Source organism: Vicia villosa, unplaced genomic scaffold (genome assembly GCF_029867415.1).
Source record: "Vicia villosa cultivar HV-30 ecotype Madison, WI unplaced genomic scaffold, Vvil1.0 ctg.002874F_1_1, whole genome shotgun sequence".
Lineage (NCBI taxonomy): Eukaryota > Viridiplantae > Streptophyta > Magnoliopsida > Fabales > Fabaceae > Vicia > Vicia villosa.
This window is the reverse complement of record NW_026706054.1, coordinates 232,171-259,702: the sequence shown is the minus strand read 5'-3', so window position 1 is coordinate 259,702 and position 27,532 is coordinate 232,171. Positions and strand designations below refer to the sequence as shown.

At 34.5% G+C, this 27,532-nt stretch overlaps 3 protein-coding genes, 1 long non-coding RNA gene and 1 other non-coding gene across 5 annotated transcripts; 3 read left to right on the top strand and 2 right to left on the bottom strand.

The window, feature by feature from the left end:
* Positions 1–1,426: 1,426 nt before the first annotated feature.
* On the top strand, positions 1,427–2,048 carry LOC131639969 (uncharacterized). Its single transcript, XR_009295114.1, has 2 exons — positions 1,427–1,690; positions 1,786–2,048. It is a non-coding gene; the product is annotated as an uncharacterized LOC131639969 (long non-coding RNA).
* A 1,790-nt stretch (positions 2,049–3,838) lies between these two features.
* Positions 3,839–4,534, top strand: LOC131639973 (uncharacterized). Its single transcript, XM_058910392.1, has one exon. It carries the CDS (start codon positions 3,839–3,841, stop codon positions 4,532–4,534), a length of 696 nt encoding a protein of 231 aa, XP_058766375.1.
* A 2,789-nt stretch (positions 4,535–7,323) lies between these two features.
* Positions 7,324–7,812, top strand: LOC131639972 (uncharacterized). Its single transcript, XM_058910391.1, has one exon. It carries the CDS (start codon positions 7,324–7,326, stop codon positions 7,810–7,812), a length of 489 nt encoding a protein of 162 aa, XP_058766374.1.
* Positions 7,813–14,803: 6,991 nt separating this feature from the next.
* LOC131639971 (uncharacterized) lies at positions 14,804–15,879 on the bottom strand. The gene is made up of 2 exons (XM_058910389.1): positions 15,599–15,879; positions 14,804–15,488 (listed from the first exon to the last, which is right to left on the bottom strand). Exons 1-2 carry the CDS (start codon positions 15,877–15,879, stop codon positions 14,804–14,806), a joined length of 966 nt encoding a protein of 321 aa, XP_058766372.1.
* An 8,460-nt stretch (positions 15,880–24,339) lies between these two features.
* LOC131639976 (small nucleolar RNA R71) lies at positions 24,340–24,446 on the bottom strand. Its single transcript, XR_009295116.1, has one exon. It is a non-coding gene; the product is annotated as a small nucleolar RNA R71 (small nucleolar RNA).
* Between the last annotated feature and the right edge of the window lie 3,086 nt (positions 24,447–27,532).

Here is a 27,532-nt window from a genome sequence, read left to right as displayed (position 1 = left end):
AATAATATTTGTTATTGTAAAGTTTTTTTACACATTCAACTAATAAAAAATTAATAATTTATCATGTCATTAAAATTTTTTTAAATAAAATTGGGGTATACTTGAATATATGGTTGTGATTGATTGACATTGTAAATCTATTTTACACTGCATCACTTCTTTTATCTAAGATTAATAATTTTTTATTTTAAAATATTTTTATTATTATAATTTCATAGTTGTAATTGGTTGACAGTAAAAAATATTAAAAAGATGATATTTTTATTTTTAAAAAGAATAATAATTTTTTTATTAAGAAATAAATTGATCCTTTAAAAGAATCTTATAATTAGAAAAAAAATACAATTAAAAAATTGCATACTCCTTCCAACTAGGGGTGAGAATATGTCAGATCAGCTAACAGAGGCCTACGACTTAATCTACATAAGTTCAGGTCAAGTTAGAAAAAAATTTAAACAGAAAAGATCTATGTTTTTTTTATAAAATTACATATATTTTGAATATGTAATTAATAAAAAGCAAGGAGGTTATGATGTTTCACACAAGAGAATCAATTGTTAAGAACAAACTCAAACACTACTATAAAAAATACATTTCACCTCAGGTGTGAAATATATTTAACCTCGGATAAAGAAACGGGGTGACGAAGTGCTTCATGAAAAGCTGCCACCTTACTCCTCGAATTTTCAAAAACTGAGGTGTAAAGTTATTTGCACATGGATTCGAACCCCGATATCCGCATAGATTTATTTGTAAAAAAAAAAACTCGTTACATTGTATACACATAATATTAATAAATTAATTTGTCAGTGAAGATAAAATGCTGGATCTTCGAATCATTGAATTTTGTAGAAGATCAAATGTTGGGTGCCAGGATATTTTCAATTGTTTTTGCTTGCATTTATTTTTGATATAAAACAAAAAAAAAAGTTAGATAATTAAATGATTTTCTGCTCAAATAAATACTTATGAACACAAACCTTAAACTCAAATAATTTTCTGTTCTTGCAATCCATCATAGAGAATTTTTCATGGAAAATGCTTTCACAAGGAGATAATAAGATTTATAGTGGTGGATGTAGATAGTTTCAAGTACTTAATGGTGTTTCAATATCAATTAATTTTTTATATTCAAAATGCTATTATAATGAAAATTTTATATGTTTCACGCGGATAACAAGTGGTTGTGTCTTGAACGTTGATACTCGTTAAAATGAGGACAAAGATTTGTTTAAGGATAGTGAATATCCTCAATAAACACGCTTAATTATTTTCTCGATTATAGCAAAAGCCAAAGTAAAAAAATATTTACCCCTCGATTTCAACTGAAAACCGAGGTGAATAAGTTTTTTTTAACCATACTTCTACACATTCTTTTGAGGGTTATTCTACATATTAAATCCTATAATTTCTCTTTTGAGATTTATTTCATGCACATCTTTTAAAAAAATAAAAGTTCTACAAACCACCAATACTTTTATATTTATATTTTTATGATCATTTTGATGAGTTATAAAGACATACACAATACGAAAGAGTAATTCCAATAAAAAAAGGGGGGGTTTCACATTATAAATTGAACTTATAATTTTCTATTTTTTCATGCAAATGTGGAGAAATATGGCTGGAATTTTAAAGTTTGTTTATGTTATATTTATTTTTCTTTTCATATGTATCAGTATGGCTGAAGGTAAGTTCACTTTCTAAAAGAATTAATTTTTTTTCTTTATCTTATTCACAAGTTTTATTCTATATTATTAACATTTTTGTTATTTGACATTACAGCTTTTGATAATGTTTGCCTAGTTGATGAAGATTGTCCTATATCTATCTGTATGCGATCTAAAATTCGAAAGTGCATACACTTGTTTTGCTATTGTGTGTCAAGGCCCAAGGGGTAGGCCAGCTAGGCAATTGCCTAGGGTTTCAAATGTTTTTACAAATTAACAATTTAGTATTAATGTTCACATGTTCTCTCTATGTGAGTTTTATTCAGTTATTATTTTATTGTAATTTTAATTCTCTAATAAACCTGCTCCATTTAGTTAGCACTCTTGTTTTACCTTTATTTTATAAAAAAAAATTAATATTATTTATTTATCCTTAAGAATATACTATTATTAAATTGATAAAAAATAATACACTATTTACTAATACTTAATTAAATAAAGAGATAGTATGATTTTTTTATCTATATTTTTTGAATCAAAAGAATAACTTTATTGAGATTCAAAAAACTATTACAACTCAAGTGATCATATCAGATCCATAAATGCTTGAAGCACCAGACCAAACAAAACAACCTACCTCAAGGTAGCATAAGCCTACTCAAGTGAGGTCTAAGTTTCCTATTTTCCCAACATCAATAAACTACAACATCTATGATGTTAGAGATACACTGATGTATGCTTATTTCTTTCCCAAAACATATAGCATTCCTAAATCTCCAGCACTCATGCACAGATTCAGTAAAAGCACATTGAATTATTCTTTGCATCCAACCTTTCTTCTTGCATATATTGATGAACCACGCCATTTCCTCTTTCCACTGTTGTGGTGTGTGCACCACTTGCAGCCAGCACAAAACTCCCTCTCATATAGGCCTCATCGCAAGACAGTCAAAGAGCACATGATCAAGGGTCTCACTGTCCCTACAAAAGTTGCAAACATCTGTATCCAGCATGCTAAATCTACAAAGTCTTTCCTTTGTTGGTAAACTATTATGAAATGCTCTCCAAAGAGTGTGTATAGCTTTCAGCCTCGCATAATTGCTAAACATAGCATTCCTCTAACAAACATCCTGCACAGGGTCCTTCAAGTTCAAATACATTATTCTAGCATTATACCTGCTCAGCTGCAGATTCTGCTGCCAAGCCTGCATCTAAATTACAACGTTCCTGATTTTTAAAACTAGTAACAAACCCGTGCATACGCACGGGTTCTGGTTTGGTACGCGTATTTGTTTACATAATTATTTTTTTTTAAATTCAAATCAAAATTTGAATTACATTTTTTGGATAATAAATACCATTTTTTGTATATTAAAATATTTAGATCAATAATAAATTTATTCCCGTATACAAATATTATTTATGTTGATGTATCATTTAGAAAAATATCCGGATCAATAATAAATTTTCGTATATAAAAATAATTTTTTTTCTCATATACCATTTTTGAATAAAAATTTTTTGTATCACAAATACCATTTTTCATGTATAACAATATTTAGATCAATAATAGTTTTTTTTCCGTATACCTTTTTTGATTAAAATTTTTTTGGATCATAAATATCATTTTCATATATAAAAATATTTAGATCAATAATAGTTTTTTCCCGTATACCTCTTTTGAATAAAAAAAATTTGGATCATAAATATCATCTATAATATAAGAAAATTTACTGTTATAAGGTCTCGCGATGGTGAAGAGAGGACGGGGGCGTCCGAAAGCTGCGGTACCGCCGTCACCTCGAATCCCTGCCACACCGGTGAGTCAGCCGGTGGTAGTTACTCCACCACGGCCAGATGAGCCTACGCAAACTGAGAACATCGTGAAACAACCGGCGATGGAATCCCAAGCTGAGAAGAAGGAATCCCCAAAGCTTTGGGTAGATATTCTGAATGAAAATCGAAACCCTACAAAAGGTATGGCCATGGCGTACGTCACTCCACACCGTATTGAAGGGGAATTTGATGTTGAAATCGAAGAAGATGTCTCATCAGAGCTGAGATTTTGGGAAAATACACTTGTGCTATACGGATTGGGTGAAGATCTCAGTATGAATGTGATTAAGAACTTCATGACGAAGACCTGGAACTTTGTCTCGTAGCCAGATATGTACTATCATGAGGATGGTTATTTTCTGTTGCGATTCAAGAGCCACGACGATATGGATGCTGTGATGATGAAGGGACCGTATACACTTCGCAACATTCCCCTGATTATCAAAGAATGGAGACCAGATTACAATGTGAAAGAAGTTCTACTCCGAACACTTCCCATTTGGATCAAGCTACCGAAATTGCCTCTTCATCTGTGGGGTGCTCGAAGCCTGAATAAGATTGGAAGTATTTTGGGAGTTCCTTTGGTTACAGATGAGTGCACAGCTCATAAATTACGGGTATCTTATGCCTGGATCCTAGTGGAAGTTGATATTACAAGAAAGTTACCTGATGAAATCACCATTAAGGATCTTGAAGGGAGAAAATTGAAACAACAAATTGAATATGAGTGGCGGCCAAGATTTTGTGATAAATGCCAGCAAGTGGGGCATACTTGTGGAACAGAGAAGCAGAGGAAAGTTTGGCGGCCAAAACCACCTGATACTAAGGAGCTAACATCAGATACTGCTACCATTGTGGAGACTGCTCAAGTAGAGGAACAACAATGGACAACTGTGGCAAAAGCTAATGGTGACAGAGGTAAGAAAAAGATTGTATACACTGATCCTCCGAATGAAATAGCTTGTGATAATGGATTTGATGTCCTAGGGATTTTGAATGATCCACTAGGTATAGGTAGCACCTCATGATAGTATCTTGGAACACAATGGGGTTGAATAATATAGGCAAGCTAAAGGAGATTAGCTCCCATCTCCATGAGCTTAGGCCTGATATTAGTATTTTAATTGAAACAAGAGTAAAGAGAAATAATGCTGAAAAGGTTAGGGGTAAACTTAATCTGCCTGGAAGCTACACTGATAATTACACTGCTCATACCAATGGTCGTATTTGGATACATTGGAGTGATAACAATATTGATCTCAAAGTTGTTAAAACCTCTAGTCAATACATTCATTGTGGTATATATGGTAATGATGGTACTTTTAGACATTGGTTGACAGCAATATATGCTCATAACCAATTGGAACAAAGGAGAATTCTGTGGAAGAATCTGGATGATTTATTCAAATCTCAGCAGGGTCCCTGGTGTGTGGTACGAGATTTTAACAATGTGCTAACTGCCAGAGATAGAGAAGGTGGCAACCTGGTGACTGAAAAAGAGTATGAGGATTTTCAAGGCATGATGAATGATACAGGACTGGGTGAAATGGATAGCACTGGGGATTTCTTCACATGGTCAAACAAATAGAGTAGGAATTTTATCTATTCATGAATTGATAGGGTTCTTGCTAATGTACAATGGTTCCAAGATAATGCTGATGCTGTTTTGCACATCCATCCTCCTAACATATCTGACCATGCTCTTCTACATATATCTATCCCAAAGGTCAGATTTAATTCCTGAATTTTTAGATTCAACAACTATTTGACTGAGTTTGATGATTATGCTTCTACTGTGCAACATAGCTGGCTTAAGCCTGCCAAAGGTAGACCTATGGGTGTCTTGTGGTATAAATTGTAGAGACTACAAAGAGACCTTAGGACACTGCATACACCAAAGAATGACATTAAGAGAAACATTGAGAAGTGCAGGATGGATCTGTTGATAGCCCAGAATAACTTGAGGAATAATAGGCTGGATGGTGATCTAATTGATAGTATCAAGAGAATTACTGATGAATTGCTTAAATGGAATGTTATGGAGGACTCCAAACTAAGACAATTAATTAAAGTGGATTGGTTGAGGAAAGGGGATGACAATACTGCATTTTTCTATGCTCAATTGAAGGCCAAGCAGAAGAGGAAAACAATATCTATGCTCAAGAGGGCTGATGGTTCTGTAGCTACTAGCCAGGAAGACATAGTAAAAGAAAGTATGGAGTTCTCTGGTGGTTTAATGGGATCTGATAGCCAGGTACATACTTCCATAGATATCCAGGCAATGAGGGCTGGCAAACAACTCACTTGGGATCAGAGGACATACCTGCAAGGGAACATTACCATGAAGGAAATAGAAACTGCACTTAAAGGTAAAGGAGACCTTAAAAGTCCTGGGCATGATGGCTATGGTGCTAAATTCTACAAAGCTAGTTGGACTACTAAAAAAGTTGATGTGGTGGCAGCAATCCTTGAATTTTTTGATATTGGGATCATGCATAGTAAATTCAACCAAACTGTGGTGACTTTGATTCCTAAACATGCCTCTGCTAGCACTATCAAGGAGTATAGACCTATAGCAGGTTGCACCACATTCTACAAAATCATAGCAAGAATACTCACAGCAAGGCTTGGTAAGGTACTTCAAAGCAATGTCAATTTGTGTCAGGCTCCCTTCATTCCTGGCCAGCAGATCCATAACCACATAATGCTTGCTTATGAAGTTATTAAAGGTTATGGAAGGAAGTATGGAACCCCAAGATGTATGATGCAATTGGACCTCCAGAAGGCCTATGACATGGTTGACTGGAGGGCACTCAATTGTATTATGATGGAGATGGGCTTTCCAAACAGATTTATAGGCTGGATCATGTCAACAGTTACTACAGTTTCTTATGTGTTCAATGTTAATGGGCAAGTGACTAATTCTATGAAGGCATGCATAGGGATCAGACAAGGGGATCCCCTATCCCCACTCTTGTTTGTCATAATGATGGAGTACCTCAATAGAATTCTTGTCAAAATGTAGAGAAACCCTACCTTCCACTTTCACTAAAATTGTAAGAAACTTGGCCTGAGTAACCTAATCTTTGCTGATGATATATTGTTGTTCTGTAGGGGAGACATAGATTCTGTTAGCTTGATGATGCACACAGTTAGTATATTCTCCAACACAACTGGCCTTGTTGTAAATCCTCAAAAATGTAAGTTATTCTATGGGGGTCTCCAAGACAATGCTATTGCTGCCATCAGGAATATCACAGGTTTTGAGCTTGGACATTTACATGTGAGATACTTGGGAGTGCCTTTGACTTCTAAGAAACTTAGTATCAACCATTACTTGCCACTAATAGAAAAGAATCTGGATAGGGTGAGGCACTGGTCCACTAGACTCCTTAGTTATGCAGGGAGGTCTCAACTCATACAAAGTGTATCTAATGCCATAGCTCTATATTGGTTACAGTGTTTCCCAATCCCAAAGTCTGAATTGCATAAAATTGAATCTATTTGTAGAAGCTTTCTTTGGACAGGGAAGGATGTGCATAGTAAGAAGAGCCCGATAGCCTGGAAAACTGTGTGCCAGCCCAAACAGTGTGGAGGCCTTAATATCTTGAATCTTAGTGTGTGGAATCAAGTTACCTTGTTGAAGTGTCTTTGGAATATCTAGAGAAAGGCTGAGAATCTCTGGGTACACTGGATCCATGCCTATTATCTGAAAGGCCAAACTTTAATGGAGATGACACCTAATACTACTTGGTCCTGGATGTTTGTTAGTATAATGAAGTAGCGTGGCTCTGTTCCTCATAACCTATGGAATACTATGACTCAGGAGCTGAAATTTCCCATGAAAAGTGTGTATGCTCATCTGTTGAATGCAGAAAGAATCAATTGGAGTCCTCTTATGTGTTCTAATCCAGCTAGACCTCGTGCAACATTATGTCTATGGATGCAATGTCATGGGAGGCTACCTACAAAAGATAGAATGCTCCGGTTTGGTTTTATTCAGGATAATGTGTGCAGCATGTGTAGACAGGATGTTGAAACAAAGGAGCATGTGTTCTTTGAATGCAGATTTCCTAGAAGTATTTGGTGTACTATTTTGGATTGGATTAGCATTAAGCACACCCCTCTGATTTGGATAGATGAACTGAGATGGGTTATTGATAATTCTAACAAGAAGGGATGGCGGGCCAAGAACCTAAAGCTAGCATTTGCTGAAGTGGTTTATGGGATATGGTCCCATCGCAACAACCTTATATTTGGTACAAATTCTACTGCCACTCTCCAGACTATCAGAGATTGCATATAGAGCATAGGCGTTGGATAGATAAAAGCATTAGAAACCATATAGCTGATCTACTATTATGATGTATATAATAGGAGTTAGTTAGTCCTTATTGCCTTGCTGGATCCTTGTGATCGCTTGTTATGTATCTGTTTTTGAATTAATGAAAGTTCACTTTGATTCAAAAAAAAAATTTACTGTTATGAATTTCCCCAAAATACCCTTTGATTATTTTAGTCTAAATTAATATTCTTGGGGTATAAAATGTCTTTTGCATATAATATTTTGAGTGGGCCAACAACAATTACTTTTGAAATAAACCTGCTCTTCTGCAGACAAACCAAACACGCCACCCTCCCTTTTCATTTCCAAATTTCTACCCTTCCCACACAATCCTATCATATCTCTCAACTTGTTTTTTTAGTTCTCAGTCTCTCTCCAAAACCTCTTGGCTTTTCCAACCCACAACAAATTTGACTTTCTCCATTTGTTAACTGAAGAAAGTGGTGAAGTTTTGTAGAAAGAAAGAACGAAGAAGTAATAGGTATGATCGCTGAGACTGTGGATTCTAACAAATCTCTTCAGATCTGGCAGGTCCTCACTCATGGTGTTTTCTTGGTTCGTTCTCTCTTGAAAAATCTTTTCATTCAATTCACACCAACAAAATTCCATTTTTACATTGTTTTACATGAAAACTTTCAATTTTGATGTTTAGGATGTAAAATCTCCATTTTAGGGTTTGTGTTATGTCAAGAATGAGCCATGATTTTCTTTAATTTTAGGATGTGTAAGGTTTAACTTTAATAGTGTCAATTGAGATTCTAGGTTTTTCATATTCTGGTTTATGAGTTTAGTAGTAATCTAGATTTATGTGTTTTGCTTGCATGATTGTTACGTTTGCACTAATAATATGGAAGGCATTGATGTAGAAAGGACCATGTTATTGACAGCTACATAGTCATTCAAACAACACTCTTCTTCTTCATATCCTATCATTCAAATTATGTTGCATTTCACTTTGAATTGAATTACTTGAATGCATAATATGTTCTTTAAGAAACCAATCGAAAGGTAGCAGAAAGGGATTTGTATATAGAAGAGTCTGAAAACTGAATGAATGAAATGGCGGAAAAATTCAGCATCTGAACTCAACTCTCTCCTCGAAGGTTTATCGCTAAATCCTAACCTAATTTACTAAAATTGTTTTGATTATATTTGAGAACAATGTATTGATCTATTTTGCAGGATGATTCATTGCATGCAGAGACACGACTAATAGCTTTGGAGGAAGAGGTATCTGAATTCTCTGTTGCTTCTTTTGGTTGGTTGTTTGTATAAATTTATTTTTGGGATTTAATTGAAATTTCAACTTATTTGAGGAATAGTGTGGAAATGCATCGGTACAACTTCTTTGGCCTGCCTTGAGAAAGAACAACTTTGATCTCCATATTTTGAAATCTAGAGCGGAAGATAGTGAAAAGAGACTGGAAGAAGTTACTTCAAGAGTTGAAACAATTTGTGCATTATCTATGTTATCATTTTCCTCATACATGAACTGAGATTTTTTGTTCTACATATTTTGGTTATAGTGATTATTGTCGCATTAATTTTTATGGTAAGTCACACTGTAAATTTTAAAATACTTATATGATTTGGCACTTTAAAATATTCTTATTGGATGTATGTGTAATCTTTTTTTACACTGACAGTCTACTACTATTAAACTCTATTTTTAAGTTCATTTTAATTGAAATAATTTTTTTAAAATAAAATTATTATTATTTTCTTAAAAAATATTGTATCTACAAATAAAAATTATTTCAAATTATCTTTTTCGTTATTAATATTCAATAACTAAATTTAATTTTTAAAAATTAAATACTATTTTAAATTTAAATTAACAATAATTTAAAATGATCATAATAATCTTTTTATTAAATTAGTTATATATATATATATATATATATATATATATATATATATATATATATATATATATATATATATATATAGTAATGCTAAGCATAATTTTTTTAATATTGAATTAGTTATAATTTGTTTTCATATTGAATTAGTTATATTGATGTATTGTTATTAGTATAGATTTTAAAATAAAATAAAAATTGTTATTGTTGAATTATAACTCTATGTTTTTATTTTCTACTTTTATATAAACAAAAAAGAAAAGTGAGAAAAGTGGGGGAAATAATAATTTGAATTCAAAAAAAAGTAAAAAGTGAAAAAGTAAAAAAGTGAAAAGTAAAAAGTGAAAAGTGAATAGTGAAAAGTGAATTGGAAAAAACTAAAAAAAAAGACAATTTTTTGCCCCCAAATTATTAATTTAAACCAGTGTTTTAAAAATTGGACCGGACATCAAATTGGTAAGGGTACTGGGTCACTGGTTTATTAGTCGAACCACTGGGTCACTAGTCGAACCACGTGACTAAACCGGGTTAAACCGGATAACTCGGTTGTATAGACCAATCGTTATAACAAAATTAAATAGGTATAAAATCTGTGGAACCGGATGATTCAGTCTCTACAAAAAAAAATTAGCACTTAAATTTTTTGAAAACATCATTGTAATACGGTGAACTGACTTTTAAAAATGTGCGGATAGCAATAGTCGCCACCGACTTTTATTTTATCCAATATATAGAAAGGCTAAAAGAACAGAAAAAGACCTTTTAAAAAGATTTTGAGTTCGGGGGGTAAGTTATACAAAGGGAAGGTTTAAGGCACCCTTTGCATCCATGGTTTTTCATGGGCTCTTAATTGCTTAACTCTCCTTTGTTTTCAAAATTGTTAGAAGTGTCGTGTGTGAATAGTAAAAAAAAAATTTGAGGAAGAACTTTAGCTTGTAAATAAGCGTAGTCTTTTTGAAAAGATTCTTTAAAAATAAGTGGGAAAATATTTTGAATTTTGAATTTGAATTTGAAGAAGAGCAAGCAATTAAAAAGCAATTACCCTTAAGTTTAGAAAAATTGTTCTTTTAGACTTTAGTGGGAAAGGGCTATCCATACCATAAAGAGGGCAGGTAGTCCTTTCATTGGATTTAAAAAGGGTCATCGATTATCGTTCGCCACAGACTGACCCATGCCATAAAGGGGGCAGGTAGTCTAAGGGAAGGATCAGAATAGCCTTTCGTTTAGGCAACAAGAGGATACCTCAGCACTTCATAGGCAACTTCGAGGGACGAGATCATATTAGCGAATCAAAGGCAGCATCATTAGGGACTTATGATCTTTGAATGAACCGAGGGTAACATTACTGAGGTATCCTCGTATTCGAGGGACTTGGCTATTCTGCATTAAAAACACAAGGCAACAGGCAACAGGCAACAAGAGGGGTACCATAAAAGGTGCGTGGGTGCAACAATCACGTGATTAGATTCAGAATAAATTATCTTGTAATTAAGTGATTCTAATTCAATTCGAGGTTAATACTCCCTAGAATTACTAACCACGCAGTAATATAATGCAGTTTTTAAGTGCCTTTAAGGCCAAACAATACAACCTCGAAGGAGTTACATAATAAATTATGGGGAAGGGGAGAAAAGGAATAATAGAACCAACAGTGCAACAGGTCTGACACAAGTAATAATTTAAAAGAAAGAAAAATAAATTAGGTTAGGTTTTAGGGTTACCGACTAGTCGAGCTTTGACGGTTGGCTAACCCTGAAAATTTGGAAAAGGAAAAACAAATACAAAGGGGTGAGTGTATGGCCAGTTCATTGATATTGAATATAAAACCCTAATTTTAAATTAATAAGGCAAAAATAAATAATTAAATTAAAGGCAAAAATAAATATTTAAAAGGCAAAAATAAATATAAAAAGAAATAGAATCAGGGACTTAACTTTGATCTGATATGGTTCGTAGTCGGAAGAAATCCTGGTGCTAACCCTGAAAAAACTGCACAACAAGAGAAAATTTCAGTGTAGGAGTGATTTTCGTAAACTCTGATTAGGATACGAATTAAATAAAATTAACAAAATAAAGAATCAATTTAATTAATTATTGGTTTTTTAACCTAATTAATTAAATCGATGGAAAAAAATTTCGATTAAATATATGACCTTACCATATTTTTTTATCAATTAAAAGAAATTAATTATGATTTATTAAATTATTTGAATAAATAAATAAATTTAAATCAAATAAATAAAAATATAAATTTTATTTTAATATTTGAAAAAAGGAATTTAGTAACAACAAGTTTATTAGGAAAATTATTAATGAAAACAAAAACATATAAACATATACATATATATAATAAAAATAAATATGAGGTTGTGTAATTAAAAATAAAAAAAATTATAAAAACTTAGCTTCTGATCCAGTGTGGCACGCGCTGAGGGAGCATGATGCACCTGCGCTTTATGGCGCGTCAGATTGAATGAGATGATAATCGGATGGCCTGGATTGAGAGGGCGCACCGTACACATGAGCATGGGAAACACTGAATCCCTGGATTCCAAACCTGGGCAACGCGCGCCCTTTTCTTTCAAACTGGCCAATCACCAAGCGACACGTCTCTTCTTCTTCAACGAAAACCTGCAAAAATTAGCTAGGGATTTTGCTAGGAATCAACTACGATTCTTTCATAGCTATCCCACCTGCAACAAACGAATTCACACACAGGCTAAAGAAATTTGTCGCGACCCCCTCATCGTGATCGTCTAGTGTTCCTGAACACGATGATGGTCATTATTTCGCCTAATTTTGCCTATAAACAAAAACCCCAAATTAAGGTTCGAAACCCTAACCACGGTGAACCTCCATAGCTGTGCTTAAAACCAAATTAAACCATCCAGAAAGCTTGCAAATACAATTATAAACATAAATATGCAATCGAAACATGAGTATGATGCATGAATTATATGAATCGATTTCAAACAAAAGTTGGCAAACCGTGCGTTGTTGATGATGATTCTGGAGGCTTCAAGCTTCGTTTGTGATTGAGAAACAATCAGTGATGTTCCAGGAATATATTAGTACCTTCAAAACTCCTTGAATTCGCCTTAATTGCCAAGAACGAATTTGATTTTTTCTTCAATTTTTGCACTCGGTATTGGTTCTCTTAAGGCTGCCAAAACGTAACCCTTGCCTCTAGAATTGTTTAGTACTTATAATGGAGGGATTAGGGCAACATAAATTGAATCAAATCTTCATGAATCTTTGATTTGCCATTTGAAAAAATTTGATTGAGAATATGTTTTGAAAAGCTTCTAAATTTGACCAAATGTGATCCAATCTCTTTCAATTAGTCTTTGCACGAAATTATATGGATTATGAGGCATAATTATGATTGGATTTGATTGGAATTGGATTCAAAACAAATTCTTTTACAAATCTTTGATTTTCCTTAATTTTATTGATTTTTAAATGAATAAAATTCTTATAAAATTGATTAAAATCAAACAATTTCGTGGCCAATGAATTGTGTGCTCTTAATACCATAAGGAAGGAGATTGGATCTTAAAAACATGGGCCCATTTGCAAAGAAACTTATTTTAAGGCCTTTTACTTCACATTTTTCCTTCCAAAATTAGTCAACTTTGACAAGGCATATCTCTCTCAATTTTTGAGTTATGAGGGAGTTCTTGGACTTTTAAGAAACCCTAATGAGTCCTCTAACCAATGTTTTTGGTCCCATGTCAAAATAATTTTCCATGCTCCTTGTATGCTCTTTTGGAAAAGATGACTTTTGGTTGACTTTTGAAAAGGAGCTATAATATTTTGGTCCATATCTCTCAAATGAAGCATTTTTACACTTGGCTTGTGAGAGACAAAATTGTAGAGAATTCAATTTCCTTTAAAATGAGCTTTGGATGAAAAATTTCTAATGTTCCATATGGGAGTTATGGCTAGTCAAAGTTCTATTGACTTTCTCCTATGAAAACCCTAATTTAGAAACTTTGGGAATTGTTGATTTCTGATCTTTCCTTGATGAACCATGATCAATTCTTGATCAAATGGTGAATGATACTTCAATATAAGGATGTTGACAAAAAATCAGGAGTTTTGACTGTACTTTGACCACAATTGACTTTTATGTCAGATCAGTCGACTGTTGACTTTCTGAGCAATTGAGTGGTCAACTCTTCGAATTGAGACCTGAATTTTGTCATGGAGGTAGTTTGAGACATCATAAACCATATGAAATGCATCGGAGCCTTTGGTTCATTGATTTTCTTCAGGGAACCACAAACCCTAGTTTCTTGGAGCCTTTGTTTAGGAGAGGTATCTTTGAGCCATGTGTCTTGACTTGAGTTTGAACAAGAGAAATAGTATGGGCAAATTTTGAGGTATGACAATCATATTATAAAAAAAAACCACAAGTTCATAATTTAAATTCAAATTTTACGCATAAGTATCACATACAATAAAATAATACATAATTATAAAATATAATTGCAAACAAAAGTTTAATCGCAACATATGCTAATTGAATAATTTATAATAAAATAATTTCATTGTCTATTAAATTTAATTTCAATAAAATAAAAATTGTTTCAATGTTGGAGTCTCCGATATCAAAATTATCGGTAACAAAATCAAATGGATCTGCAATAATTTTTTATTTATTATTTATTTTTTATTTTAAGTTTTAATTAAAATAGTCAGAACGATGTTATTTTTATTTTTTAAAATAAAAAATATAAAAATTTAAAAAATACATTTAAACCGCCAGTTCACAAAAACCGCCGGTTTCCCTGGTTTTAGTGGTTTACACCAGTTTTGACCGGTTCACACCGGTTCAATGACATTCCCGATCCAACTATTGAACCAGACCGGTTACCTGGCCGGTTCCCGGTTTGACCGGTCCGACCGGCCGGTCCGGTCCGATTTTTAAAACAATGATTTAAACTAAGGTAACTAAAGGATATTTTTGTCATTTCCAGAACAACAACTTTTCTTATATTATAGATACTCTTCATCACCCAGGATGCATATTGCTTGACTGAGACCTCCATAATGTTGCCTCCTTTTATACAGTATGTATTGATCCATCAAATCCAAAGGCTATCAGCCTTACCACTCAGATTCCACAGGTTTTTAGCTAAAAAAAATTTATTCCATTCATGGAGATCAATGATATTGAGCCCACCTTTCTTCTTGGGAGTGCATAATTTTTGCCAAGAAACAGGGGATTTTCTGGTAATAACCTCTGTTCCAGCCCAAAGATAGGAATGACAAATAACTTCAATTATCTTAATGACTTTTTTGGGCATGGGCAAGCTCTGAATCCAATAGTTACTAGTGGAAAAAAGAACACTTTGGATCAATTGAGTTCTTCCTGCAAAGCTAAGCAATCTAAAACTCCTATGCATAATTCTACCAACAATCTTCTCAATTAATCCAAGACAATGTTGCACAGTGATCTTCTTGCTAGTGAGGGGAATCCCTAAATATTTAAAAGGCAATTCCCCCTCCTCAAAAGTAGTAGCTCTTATGATATCTTGCTTAGCTTCTTCCTCCACATATCCAAAGTACACTTTGCATTTTGCGGGGTTCACCTCCAAACCTGTTGAATCAGAGAAGGTTTGTAACCCTGTCATCAACATTTTCACAAAAGTAATGTCACCCTTAACAAACACCAGGTGGTCATCAGCAAAACTCAAGTTAATTATCCCAATTTTCTCATATTTTGCATGGTATTGAAAATTCTTCCGTCTACCAATCTTCTCCAGTATTCTATGAAGATACTCCATAATCAACACAAATATGAGAGGAGATAAGGGTCCCCTTGTATCAAGCCTCTCTTTGCTTGTAAATTTTCTGAAACACAATTGTTGATTTTGTACCTGTATGAGACAATTTTGATCATGACCATTGTCCCATTGATAAACTTGTTAGGGATGCTCAACTCAGCCATAATGTCTTCCATTGCAGTCCACTCCACACTATCATAAGCCTTCTTGATATCCATTTGGATCATACACCTAGGGGTCCCATTTTTTGCACTATACCCTCTGATCAACTCATATGCAAGCATGATGTGGTCTTGTATGTGCTGTCCAGGAATAAAGGCAGCTTGACTAACATCTGCTATACTGCCAATAACTTGTCCCAGCCTAGTATCCATAATCTTAGATATTATTTTATAGACAGTTGTGCAGCATGAAATAGGTCTGAAATCTTTTATCATATAAGCTGTAGCATGTTTGGGGATGATGGTCACTAATGTATTGTTCACTGCTTTGTAATAAAGAACCTAGCTCCATATCCATCAATCCCTGGAGCAGTTATACCATTGATACTCTTCAAAGCCTTATAGATCTCATCTTCTGAAACAGGGCCTGTTAACATCTCACATTGATCAGTTTTGAGCTGCTTCCCTCCTCTCATGACCTCAATGTCAATTTTCCTCATGCCACTAGTAGAGCTGCCAACAAGGTTTGTATAGAAATCAATGACTTCCTTTTCAATTTTCTCCTGGCTATGTAACATGTTACCATCCTTATCCTTTATCATACTTATATAAGCATTATTGAATTTTCTTTTTAAAGTGGCGTGAAAGAAAGCATTGTTGGTGTCTCCAAGCTCTATCCAATCGACCTTAGCTCTTTGCCTCAACATATCTTCCTCTACAGTTGACAGATGCATGACTTTCTGCATATAAACTTTCACTGTGTTGATTTTTGTAGTGTCCATCCTGTCATTTATGGGATTTTCCTGGGCTTTGTCAAGATCCTATCTAGCTTTGTCCAGCTGCTTGGTAATCCCTTGGAAAGGTTTACTTCTCTCCTTGATGAATCCTTGTAATCTCTGCAACTTTTTCCAAACTCTATACATTGGTTTCCCTTGAATAGGTTGATTCCAACTATTCTCTACGGCCTCAAGAAAACCCTCAGTCTTTACCACAACATTAGGAAACTTTAAACTTTTCCTAAATCTCGGTTGACTGACAGTTTTCTGAACCCAGAGAAGGGCAAGATCTGAGATCCCAAGATGCATAACTTGCAGCTTTGTGTTCTGATTTGTTATATGCCACATGTTGTTTCCAATCAGCCTATCAATTCTAGAGTAAATGGCATGGTTGCTTTGGTGATTAGACCAAGTAAAATGATCCCCAATGGTCTCCTTTTCAAACAGACCCACTCTAGTCATCATGTCTACAAGCCCCGTATATTCTTTTTCCATAACTGGATTACCCCCAACCATGTCCTTTGTAGTCATCACATTATTGAAATCTCCTATATGAAACCAGGATTCATTGATACTACCAGCTATTTGCTCTATATCCTTCCACTATTTATGCCTTTTCTCAAGAGTATTATGTGCATAAATAGCAGTGCACCACATCTGCAACACTCCCTGAGCTGAGTAAATTCCTGTGTGAATCAATTGGTCTGTACTAGATACTTCCTTTACTTGGACTTTACTATTATTCCATAAGACACAAATTCTCTCATTTTCATCATTTTGTAATTATCAATGAACAACCATTGGTGTCTAAGTTTATTCCTAATATCATTAGCTTTATTCTTCTTAACTCTAGTTTCTAATAGAATGCCAATAGCAGGGTTGATGTTCCTCAGCCAATTAGCTACCTCCCTATTCTTCCCTGCTTTATTCAGACTACGCACATTCCAAGATATTATCATGGCACAAATTCTACTTCCCCCACAGAACCATCTCCAGTCCTGAGGGCATCAAATCCATTGCTACAAGGTACTTCATTAGTCTGTTCTCCATTAGGGAAAACAACTATTCCTTTGAGTTTCCTATTGTTAACAACTGCAGTCCAGGGATCACTAATATTTTCAATAGGAATGTTTGGTGTCCTTAACTCTGATGTGGATCAACCTTCTCTTGTACTTCCATCAGCTGTGGTGCTACCTTCTCTAGTGTTCACCTCTATTGTGGTCCTATCTTCCTTAGCTTTCACAGGTTGCCATTTATTTTGTATTTTTAGTTTCTCCTTTTCACACTGTTGTCCCACCTTTTGGCATATGTCACAGAATTTGGGTTTCTATTCAAATTCAATTGGTTGATTGAACTTATTCCCTTCACAATCTTTAATTGTTATGCTCTCCTTTTGCTTCTTGGTGATGTCAATTTCCACTAGTATTCGAGCATATGAAATCCTCAATTTGTTTGTTGTACACTCATCTGTGAAGAGTGGTTTTCCAATCACACTCCCAATTTTTCCTAGGCTTGATGCCCCCCACATTTGCAAAGGAAGATTGGGAAGTTTGATCCACACCGGGATTGTTCTTATCATGTCTATTTGAAAATTAAACTGTGGACACCAATTTTTCAGTATCATTGGCATATTATGAATAGAGTAAGGTCCCCTCAATAGAACCATATCCTTCTCCTTATTGCTCTTGAATTTCATTAAGAAATAGCCATCATCGTGATAAAACAGTTCTGGTAGTTGGATGAAATTCCAAGATCTCATCATGAACTGTTTGATAGCATTCATACTGAGGTCTTTTCCCAACACATACATGATTAGAGTGTTCTCTCAAAATTTGACTTCAGATTGCATATCTTCACCCTCAATCTCTACTTCAATTTCCCCTTCCATTATCTTTGGTGCTGAATAGCCAATCATTAGTCCATTAGAAGGTAATATATTCCTACTGATCATATCTACCCAGAGTCTTCTTTCAGTTGCATCCATGTTCTTCATCTTGTCATCTGTGTCTGATTCCCCATCTATGGTTTCACAGTTGCCTTCTTCAGTTTTTGTGTCCTCTTCCAGAGTTATCGTTGTTTCTGTTCCTTTAGTGCTTGAACTCCCCTTATTCTCAGTAACCGTGGATGGTACCGCCGGTGAAGCTGCCTTATTATTAGGCCGACCCCTCCCACGAGCCATCGTCGCAACCTAAACCTACCCCCCTTTCCTTCTTTTCCCACCCTGCCGTGGTCCCTAACCGTAGAGTTAGGAATTTAAACCAACAACAAGGATGGAAGTCGTCAGAAATAGAAGATGAAACCGTTCCGGAAACCTAGAGTTTTACGCCTGAAATCGCTTAACTCTATTTTTTTAATCTATATTACTTATATAGCAATATATAGCAATGTTAATTATCTTTGTAACTATTGCGTATATCAAAACTTTTTTTTTTTAAATAAGTTGAAATTGATTAATTTTTATTATGATATAAAAAAGAGACAACAAAAATTAAACGATTTGATTTTATTATAGATTGAAGAAATATATATTCAACTTAATTATTAGAATAATTTAATAAATGTTTTGCATTTTAAACATTTATAAAGTAAAATTTTAATTAAAAATATAATTATTAATTTTAAAAAAAATATTAAACTTGCTTTAAATCTCGATATCTGTTGGGTCGGCCATATACTGAGTATAAATAAAATTATAACATAATTAATATGCCAAAATATAGTAAATGTTAACTTTTCATATGCTAAAAAAACTTCAAAGTATAGAGTATTATTAAAAATAATATTTTTATTTTAAGAAAGAGTAATAATTTTTTTTAAGAAAGAAATAAGTTAATAGTTCAAAACGATCATTTGAAGTCTCTTCCTACTACTTTTTCAAGGTCTATTTTTTTAATTATATTTTCTTTTCAAGGTCTATTTGAAGTTTCTTCCAACTACTCATCCACTTGTTTAAAAGAGTTGTCAATTGATGATGGTTGTTTGGAGATGAATTTTTGAAATAGAGTTTTAGAAAATGAAGATTTTGTTAGAGAATAGGCTTAGAAAGTCTTTTGTTTTTTGAGGTATGTGAGTAGATGATTGGGGAATTGAACTTAAGAAATAAACTTAATAAATTAACTTGTTAACATGCAAAAAATATGAGGTAAATATATTAAACTATTTTGTGCAACAAATATGAGGTAAATATATTAAACTATTTTGTGATGTTCGTGAAGAAAGCCTTTCGCGACGTATAATCTAAAAAACTGGCATCTTCCAACCTTAATTACGCATCAAATTATCCCACTCCACAAATTTAAAAGTTAATTTAATGATCTTGAGTTTATATAAAAATTATTAATAATTATCTAAAATAATAATTTAGTATGGCTTTGATTGTAAGATGATAAGAACATATTCTAATAGAATTGAGTCTCACATAATTGTGATTAAAAGTTAGTTGAACATGAAACTATTTATGTTCGAAAACATTATCATAAATATAATTTTTAACATTTGACGTTGTTTGAATGATTTGAATTAAAATTCTTTTAAAATGTATAACTAACAAATTGAATATTAATGTATATTTTTATTAACATAAAATAAAATTATTAAATTACTATTAATCAAATACAATTGTTAAATAGATGTATTTGTTGTTACATAATCTAAGTTGTGTAGTCCAAACTCAAGTTGCATATGGTTAGGATTTGTTAGTTAGTTATATATAAATATACAAGAAAATATGTAGTAAAGTAGGAATAATTGTTATGTTTTTATTTCATATTATTTTCATTATATATATACACGAACTCTATAAACTATTGTGTCAAGGCTCAAGGGGTAGGCCAGCTAGGCAATTGCCTAGGGTTTCAAATATTTTTACAAATTAACAATGTAGTGTTAATGTTCATCTGTTATCTCTACGTGATTAGTAAGTGTTTTATTCAATTATTATTTTATTGTAATTTTAATTCTCTAATGAACATGCTCCATTTAGTTAGGATCTGGATCCTCTCCTATTTGTTTCTCTCCAGCCCTCTATTCTGCATAAATATTTACCATTGATTGCTTTTCAATACAGTTTTAATATTTTTATTTTATTCGTTTAAATTTTTTTGACCATTAGATTAGAAGCTGAATGAAAAGCAGTATATCTATGGCAGGAGAGGATCTCTGCACATTTAGTTAGCACTCTTGTTTTACCTTTATTTTATATATTTTTTTAATATTATTTATTTATCCTTAAGAATATACTATTGTTACATTTATAAAAAATATTACAAGTAAAAAATAATACACTAATTACTAGTAATACTTGATTAAATAAAGAGACATGACTTTTTAATCTATATCATTCATAATAATAAATTCTATATGAGTAAATGGACAAGTGAGACACATGGCACTCCCTGGTGCTTTATTACACTTTTTCAATTTTTCTAAACTTTCTATTAATGGAAACTTATTCTTAATTCAATTAATAATTTTATTTTTTATTCAATTAATTGTTTTATTAAATGAATAAATGCATTTGTATTATTGGGAAGCTGAAACATCATTTTTTTCTTTCAAGGGTTACACGATAAACACGAATATTTGGGGAAGAGCAAATAAATTGATATGAAAGTGAAATGCTCGAGGTATTGTATCTCAATACAAATTCAAAACGCTTTCACTCCATCTTCAATTTCATCATGTTCAGAAACAACACATGCAGCGGCGGCGCTCCATCTTCTCTTTCGGTCATGTTCTCCGCCGTCTCAACCTCTCGTCCGTTTCAAATACGACGGCCGAAGAACTCATACGAGTTCTCTTCTCCGACGAACTCTCGGTCTCAATCTTTTCTTCTCCTCTTTTCGATTTTTGATTAGTTGTTTGTTGGTTTGATGATGATGGTGATACAGAATCGGTGATTTGTGTCTTTGTGTTGTGTGATTCTGTCGAAGCTTGATTCGGTGAAAGTGCAATGATGATGATGGTTAATGTTTGTTTTAGGTTTAGATCTGTGTATTTTTACATCTCCATGGTTGTTTTCATAAATCTAATTAGTTTATTGTTATGTTTGAGGGTTTATTTCTAATTTTTATTCTTTTGTTATTTATGGTTAATGTTTGTTTCAAGTTTAGATCTGTGTATTTGTTCATCTCCACTGCTGTTTTCATAAATCTAATTAGTTCATCCCTTTTATCTACTATATATTGAATCAAATTAAGGCTACATCATATAGGATTTCATCTTAGTAGCCAGAAAGGTTTGTGAATGGTAAAATTAAATTATGTGTTTTTTGAAATTTGATAAAAGGTTTGGGTTTGGTAAACTGTAAGATTTGTGTATCTCTTTTAGTATGTAATGTTTGGATTTGATGAAGTATAATTTTTTTATATTTAATAATGTTTGTTTTGATCTTGCAGCTTGAATGATTGTAGAATTTTTAGATATTACATGGATTTGAAAAAGGAGTGCCTTCCTTTGTATACGATTTCATGTTAAAGCTTATCTGTTGTAACTTAAAATTCCGCAGGTTAATGATAACACGATTTTATATCGTATATTTAGCTTAAAATCCATAGATATTTATAGCATTTTCCGTTTATTATGTTAATTTATTATGATATTACGCGTGTATTTGCTTTGATTCAGGTTTTACACTTCAATTACGACTATTTGCGAAAAGGAAAGAAAATTGAGCTTAAATGACCAATATTTATGCCTAAAAGATGAAAAGGGAGTGCTGAAGTGAAAGAAGGGTGCAATTAAGGACCCAAAGGCCCAAAAGAGACGAACCAGCCCACAAAGGAACAAAAATGCGTAGCCCAAACCATGCAAGCAAGTGGAGACGCACGTCTCCACGTTCTCTTCTGCCACGTCACCAAGAGGAGACGCCCGTCTCCAACTGCCCCTAGATTCTCTCCACTTGAGACGCACGTCTCAAGTCTTCCTGAAGAAACGGAGACGCACGTCTCCACGCCCAGTCTGCAAAAAGTTCCTCTTTTCACGCAACGTCACAGCAAAACCTCTCCTATAAATAGGACCTGCTATCTCACTTCCAAAGGGTCCGATTTCCTGCCAACGAAGTGCTGCCGAAATTGTACCGCGAACTGCTTTTCTTTATTCTGCTTTCATTTAACCGTTTATTTTCTCACAACGATTTCTACACTGAAAATTGTTGTGAACTTTTCGTAGATCTAGCCTTACGTTAGATTTATCGTTTTATTTCCTTGTTTTTATTTTCTGCCATTTAAATTCCGAAGAACGATCCAGCCAACCTGTGGTGGAAGTTCAGTACTTGAAGATCCAGTTACCATTTATTTAATTCAGGTTTTTATTTACCGCCTTATTTATATTTGTTTGCATGATATATTATATTTTATTCAATATGCTTATTATTATGAACCGAACCGATTTATGCATGTTTAATCGTATTAATATGTCTGGCTAAATAACTAAAGGTGTCGGTATGTAAAGTAAGTTAACCGTAGGGATCCGAAATAAATTGGCTTAATTATATTTTATTAATTATCACTTATTTTTGGTTTATATGTCTAATTTAATAAGTAAGTCTTAAAACCAATAGAGCGAAAGTTTGAGGGGTTAGGACGGTCAAAGGTTAAAATCAATAGAGCGAAAGTTTGAGATCTTTAACCAGATAGTAGACATAGGACATTAGTTTTAAGGATGGCGAAAGCGTATTAAAAATAATTGGAACTTATTTATTTTCAAAAATTGTTTTTACACTCGAGCGGGATGGCGAAAGCGTACGTTAGGGTTATTAGCTTGCTCCGAGTCAACAGAGCGAAAGTTTGAGATTAGGAGATTTAAATAGATAACAACCTCGTAAAATAGGCATTTTATTAATTACATTGTTTCCAAAAAGCTCTTCTAAAATCTAATGGGATGGCGAAAGCGTACATTAGGATTAGGATAGTAGTCTGAATCAACAGAGCGAAAGTTTGAGACGAGGATTTTTAATCAATGGAATTAGTAAAGATTTTTAATTTAATTATGCAAAAGCCAATGGACCTTCGGATTACCTTTAGTTAAACGAAATACATACTGATACCTGTCTTTTATTATTATTCTTTATTTTCTCACAATCACTTTCCCTTAGGAACAATCGAAATTTTAGTACTCCTAGCTTTACATAGTAACCTTAGATAACGGTAGATCGATTCATAGTCCCTGTGGATTCGATATCTTTTAAAACTACACGACACGACTGTGCACTTGCAGTTATCAGATTTATAGACACGTAAAGTCGCGATCAAGTTTTTGGCGCCGTTGCCGGGGACTATTTAAGTCGATATCGTAACTCAGTGTTACACCGTAGAGACTAGGACAATTCTTCCCTTTCTTTCTGAACGATTGTATGCCAAATACTCGTTCACAAGGAGGAGATTTAATACAACGAATTAACGAGATCGAACGTTTCATTAACGTCAAACGTCGAGCTCGCAATCTTCCCGAAGTAGCAGAAATTCCGATTAATCAGGAATTGATTTTTACTGATCAAATTAATCAAATCACCCCGAAGTTAGAGATGGCTGCTATTCGTCCTCTTAGAGACTATGCCGCTCCTTCGCGGGCTGAACCGCATTCGAGTATCGCACCACCTGCGATTGAGGCAAACAATTTCGAACTCAAACCTTCGTTGGTCCAAGCTGTTCAACAGAATCAATTCTCTGGAAGCCCTGTAGACGACCCCAATCTCCATTTATCTGTGTTCGTGCAATACGCCGACACTATCAAAGCCAACAACGTTAGTTCCGAAGCTATTCGATTACGCCTTTTCCCTTTCTCCTTGAGAGATAGAGCGAGAGTGTGGCTTCAATCCCTGCCTTCCAATTCCATAACTACGTGGGACGAATTGAAGAGAGTATTCTTAGCGAGATACTTTCCGCCTAGCAAAACTGCTATGCTTAGAGGTCAAATCAACGGATTTACCCAGAAAGATAACGAATCACTTTTAGAAGCTTGGGAACGTTACAAGGACATGCTTAGAATATGCCCTCATCATGGACTCGAACCATGGCTGATCATCCATACTTTCTATGGTGGTCTCTTATATAACACTAAAATGACTATAGATGCCGCTGCTGGCGGAGCATTAATGGACAAACCCCATGATGAAGCATACAAACTCATAGAGAACATGGCACAAAACCATTACCAATGGGGTGGAGAACGAGCCGCTCTAGAGAAAGCCCAAACCAAAGGAGGAATGTACGAAATAAGTGGTATAGACCGCGTTAACGCTAAAGTAGACGCTTTAACTCAAAAGATCGAGAACTTAACCATCACTCCTTCAGCCACCGCTGCCGCTGTAACACCTAACTGCGATATTTGTGGATTGACTGGACATGTAGTTGCTGAATGCCAACTCTTGACTGGAGTCCCATCTGATCAAGTAAACTATGCTCAAGGAAACCCTTATTCTAACACGTACAACCCTGGATGGAAAAACCACCCGAACTTCTCTTATAAGAACAACAATGCGTTGTACGCGCCTGGACAAGCACCTGCTGTACCACCTGGCTACCAAAAAGCGCCTGTAGCTGCTCAAAACACCCCTAGGAAGTCAAATCTAGAAATCATGATGGAGAACTTCATAGCTTCCCAACAACAAACCAATAAGGACTTCCTGAATCAAAACATCCACAATAGCGAGCAACTAAAGCAACTATCGAACAAAGTAGATGCTTTAGCTACGCATAACAAAATGTTAGAAACCCAAATCTCACAAGTAGCTCAACAACAAGCACCTACTGCTGCCCCTGCTGACACGTTTCCTGCTCAACCTCAACCCAATCCTAAAGGACATGCGAACGCGATAACACTACGAAGTGGAACGAATTACGATGGACCCATAGATCCTAGAACTCAAAACGTACCCATGTCACAACAAGAGCCAAAGGAAACCCAAAAGAAAACAACTGACGAACAAACTGCTAAAACTGATGAGAACAATAACGAAGTGGAACCCGAAAAAGAGAAACCTTATGTTCCACCACCACCTTATAAGCCACCAATTCCTTACCCTCAGAGATTAGCTAAATCAAAAACCGAAGCGCAATTTAAAAGATTTGTAGAACTTCTGAAGCAATTAAACATAACCATACCGTTCACAGAAGCCATAACTGAGATGCCTTCGTACGCTAAGTTCTTAAAAGAAATCTTATCAAACAAAAAGAAACTCGAGGATAACGAAACTATAACGCTTACCGCTGAATGTAGCGCTATCATCCAAAATAACATGCCTCAAAAACAGAAAGACCCTGGTAGTTTCTCTATACCCTGCGTAATTGGAAAAACCATCATAGAGAAAGCCTTGTGCGACTTAGGAGCTAGTGTTAGTTTGATGCCTCTTTCGACCTGTAAGAAACTCAATCTAGGTGAGCTTAAAGCAACGAGAATGTCTCTTCAACTAGCTGACCGTTCAGTTAAATACCCTGTAGAAATGTTAGAGAATATCCCTGTTCGTGTAGGTCAATTCTACATCCCAACTGACTTCATCATTATGGATATCCAAGAAGATTCTAACATCCCGATCATATTAGGAAGACCATTTTTAGCAACTGCTGGTGCAATTATAGATGTAAAGCGAGGAAAGCTTACTTTCGAAGTAGGAGAAGAGAAAATAGAATTTATCCTTTCCCAATTCCTAAAAGCACCTTCTATAATTGACACATGCTGTTCTGCTGACATAATCGACGAGTGTGTCAAGGAAATAAAATCCGAACCAAATAAGGAAACCGAGATCCTAAGAATTCCTATGCCGCCAATTCTTGAAGATGACAACTGGCGTGAGGAATATCAAGATAACCACCTGAGTGAATGCTTAGCTTTAACTCCCGATCCTATACCTGGACCTAAGAAACCTGCTATAGAGCTGAAGACACTTCCTACCGATCTTAGATACGAATTTCTAGACGAAGAACTAAACCGACCAGTTATAGTTAACGCCAACTTAGGACGAACCGAGACTGAAAAATTACTTAATGTCCTAAGAAAATACCCTACCGCTTTAGGATATAACATATCAGATCTGAAAGGTATAAGCCCCTCTCTGTGTATGCACCGCATTATGCTCGAAGACGATAGTAAAACCTCTAGGGAACATCAAAGGCGAATAAATCCTATTATGAGCGATGTGGTTAAAAAGGAAATCCAAAAACTGCTAGAAGCTGGAATAATATATCCTATATCCGATAGTAAATGGGTTAGCCCTGTTCACGTCGTACCAAAGAAAGGAGGAGTCACTGTAATCACTAATGCAAAAGGAGAATCTGTAGCACAACGTACCCAAACTGGATGGAGAATGTGCATTGACTATAGGAAGCTAAACAAAGCTACCCGAAAAGACCATTTCCCTTTACCTTTCATAGATCAAATGCTCGAACGCCTAGCTAAACACTCGCATTTTTGTTATCTGGATGGATACTCCGGATTTTTCCAAATTCCTATCCACCCTGACGACCAAGAGAAGACCACATTCACCTGTCCTTATGGTACATTCGCTTATAGACGAATGCCTTTCGGACTCTGCAATGCACCCGCGACCTTCCAAAGATGCATGATGGCAATATTTGCCGACTTCCTAGATGGAATAATGGAGGTCTTTATGGACGACTTCTCTGTCTGTGGAGGAAGTTTTGAAACATGTTTAGAAAACCTTGAAATGGTGCTTAAACGATGCGTAAGCGTAAACCTAGTCCTTAATTGGGAAAAATGTCATTTCATGGTTCGACAAGGAATTGTATTAGGACACATCGTATCCGATAGAGGAATCGAAGTTGATAAAGCAAAAATCGAAATTATCGAAAACCTTCAACCTCCCAAAACCGTTAAAGAAATAAGAAGTTTTCTGGGACATGCTGGTTTTTACCGACGCTTCATTAAGGATTTCTCTAAAATAACCAAACCCTTAACTGAACTACTTATGAAAGACGCCGAATTTATTTTCACCGATAAATGCACTGAAGCATTTCAAACGCTTAAACGAGCATTAATCTCTGCGCCAATTATGCAACCTCCCGACTGGAACGAGCCTTTCGAAATAATGTGTGACGCAAGTGATTATGCTGTAGGAGCCGTTCTAGGACAAAGAA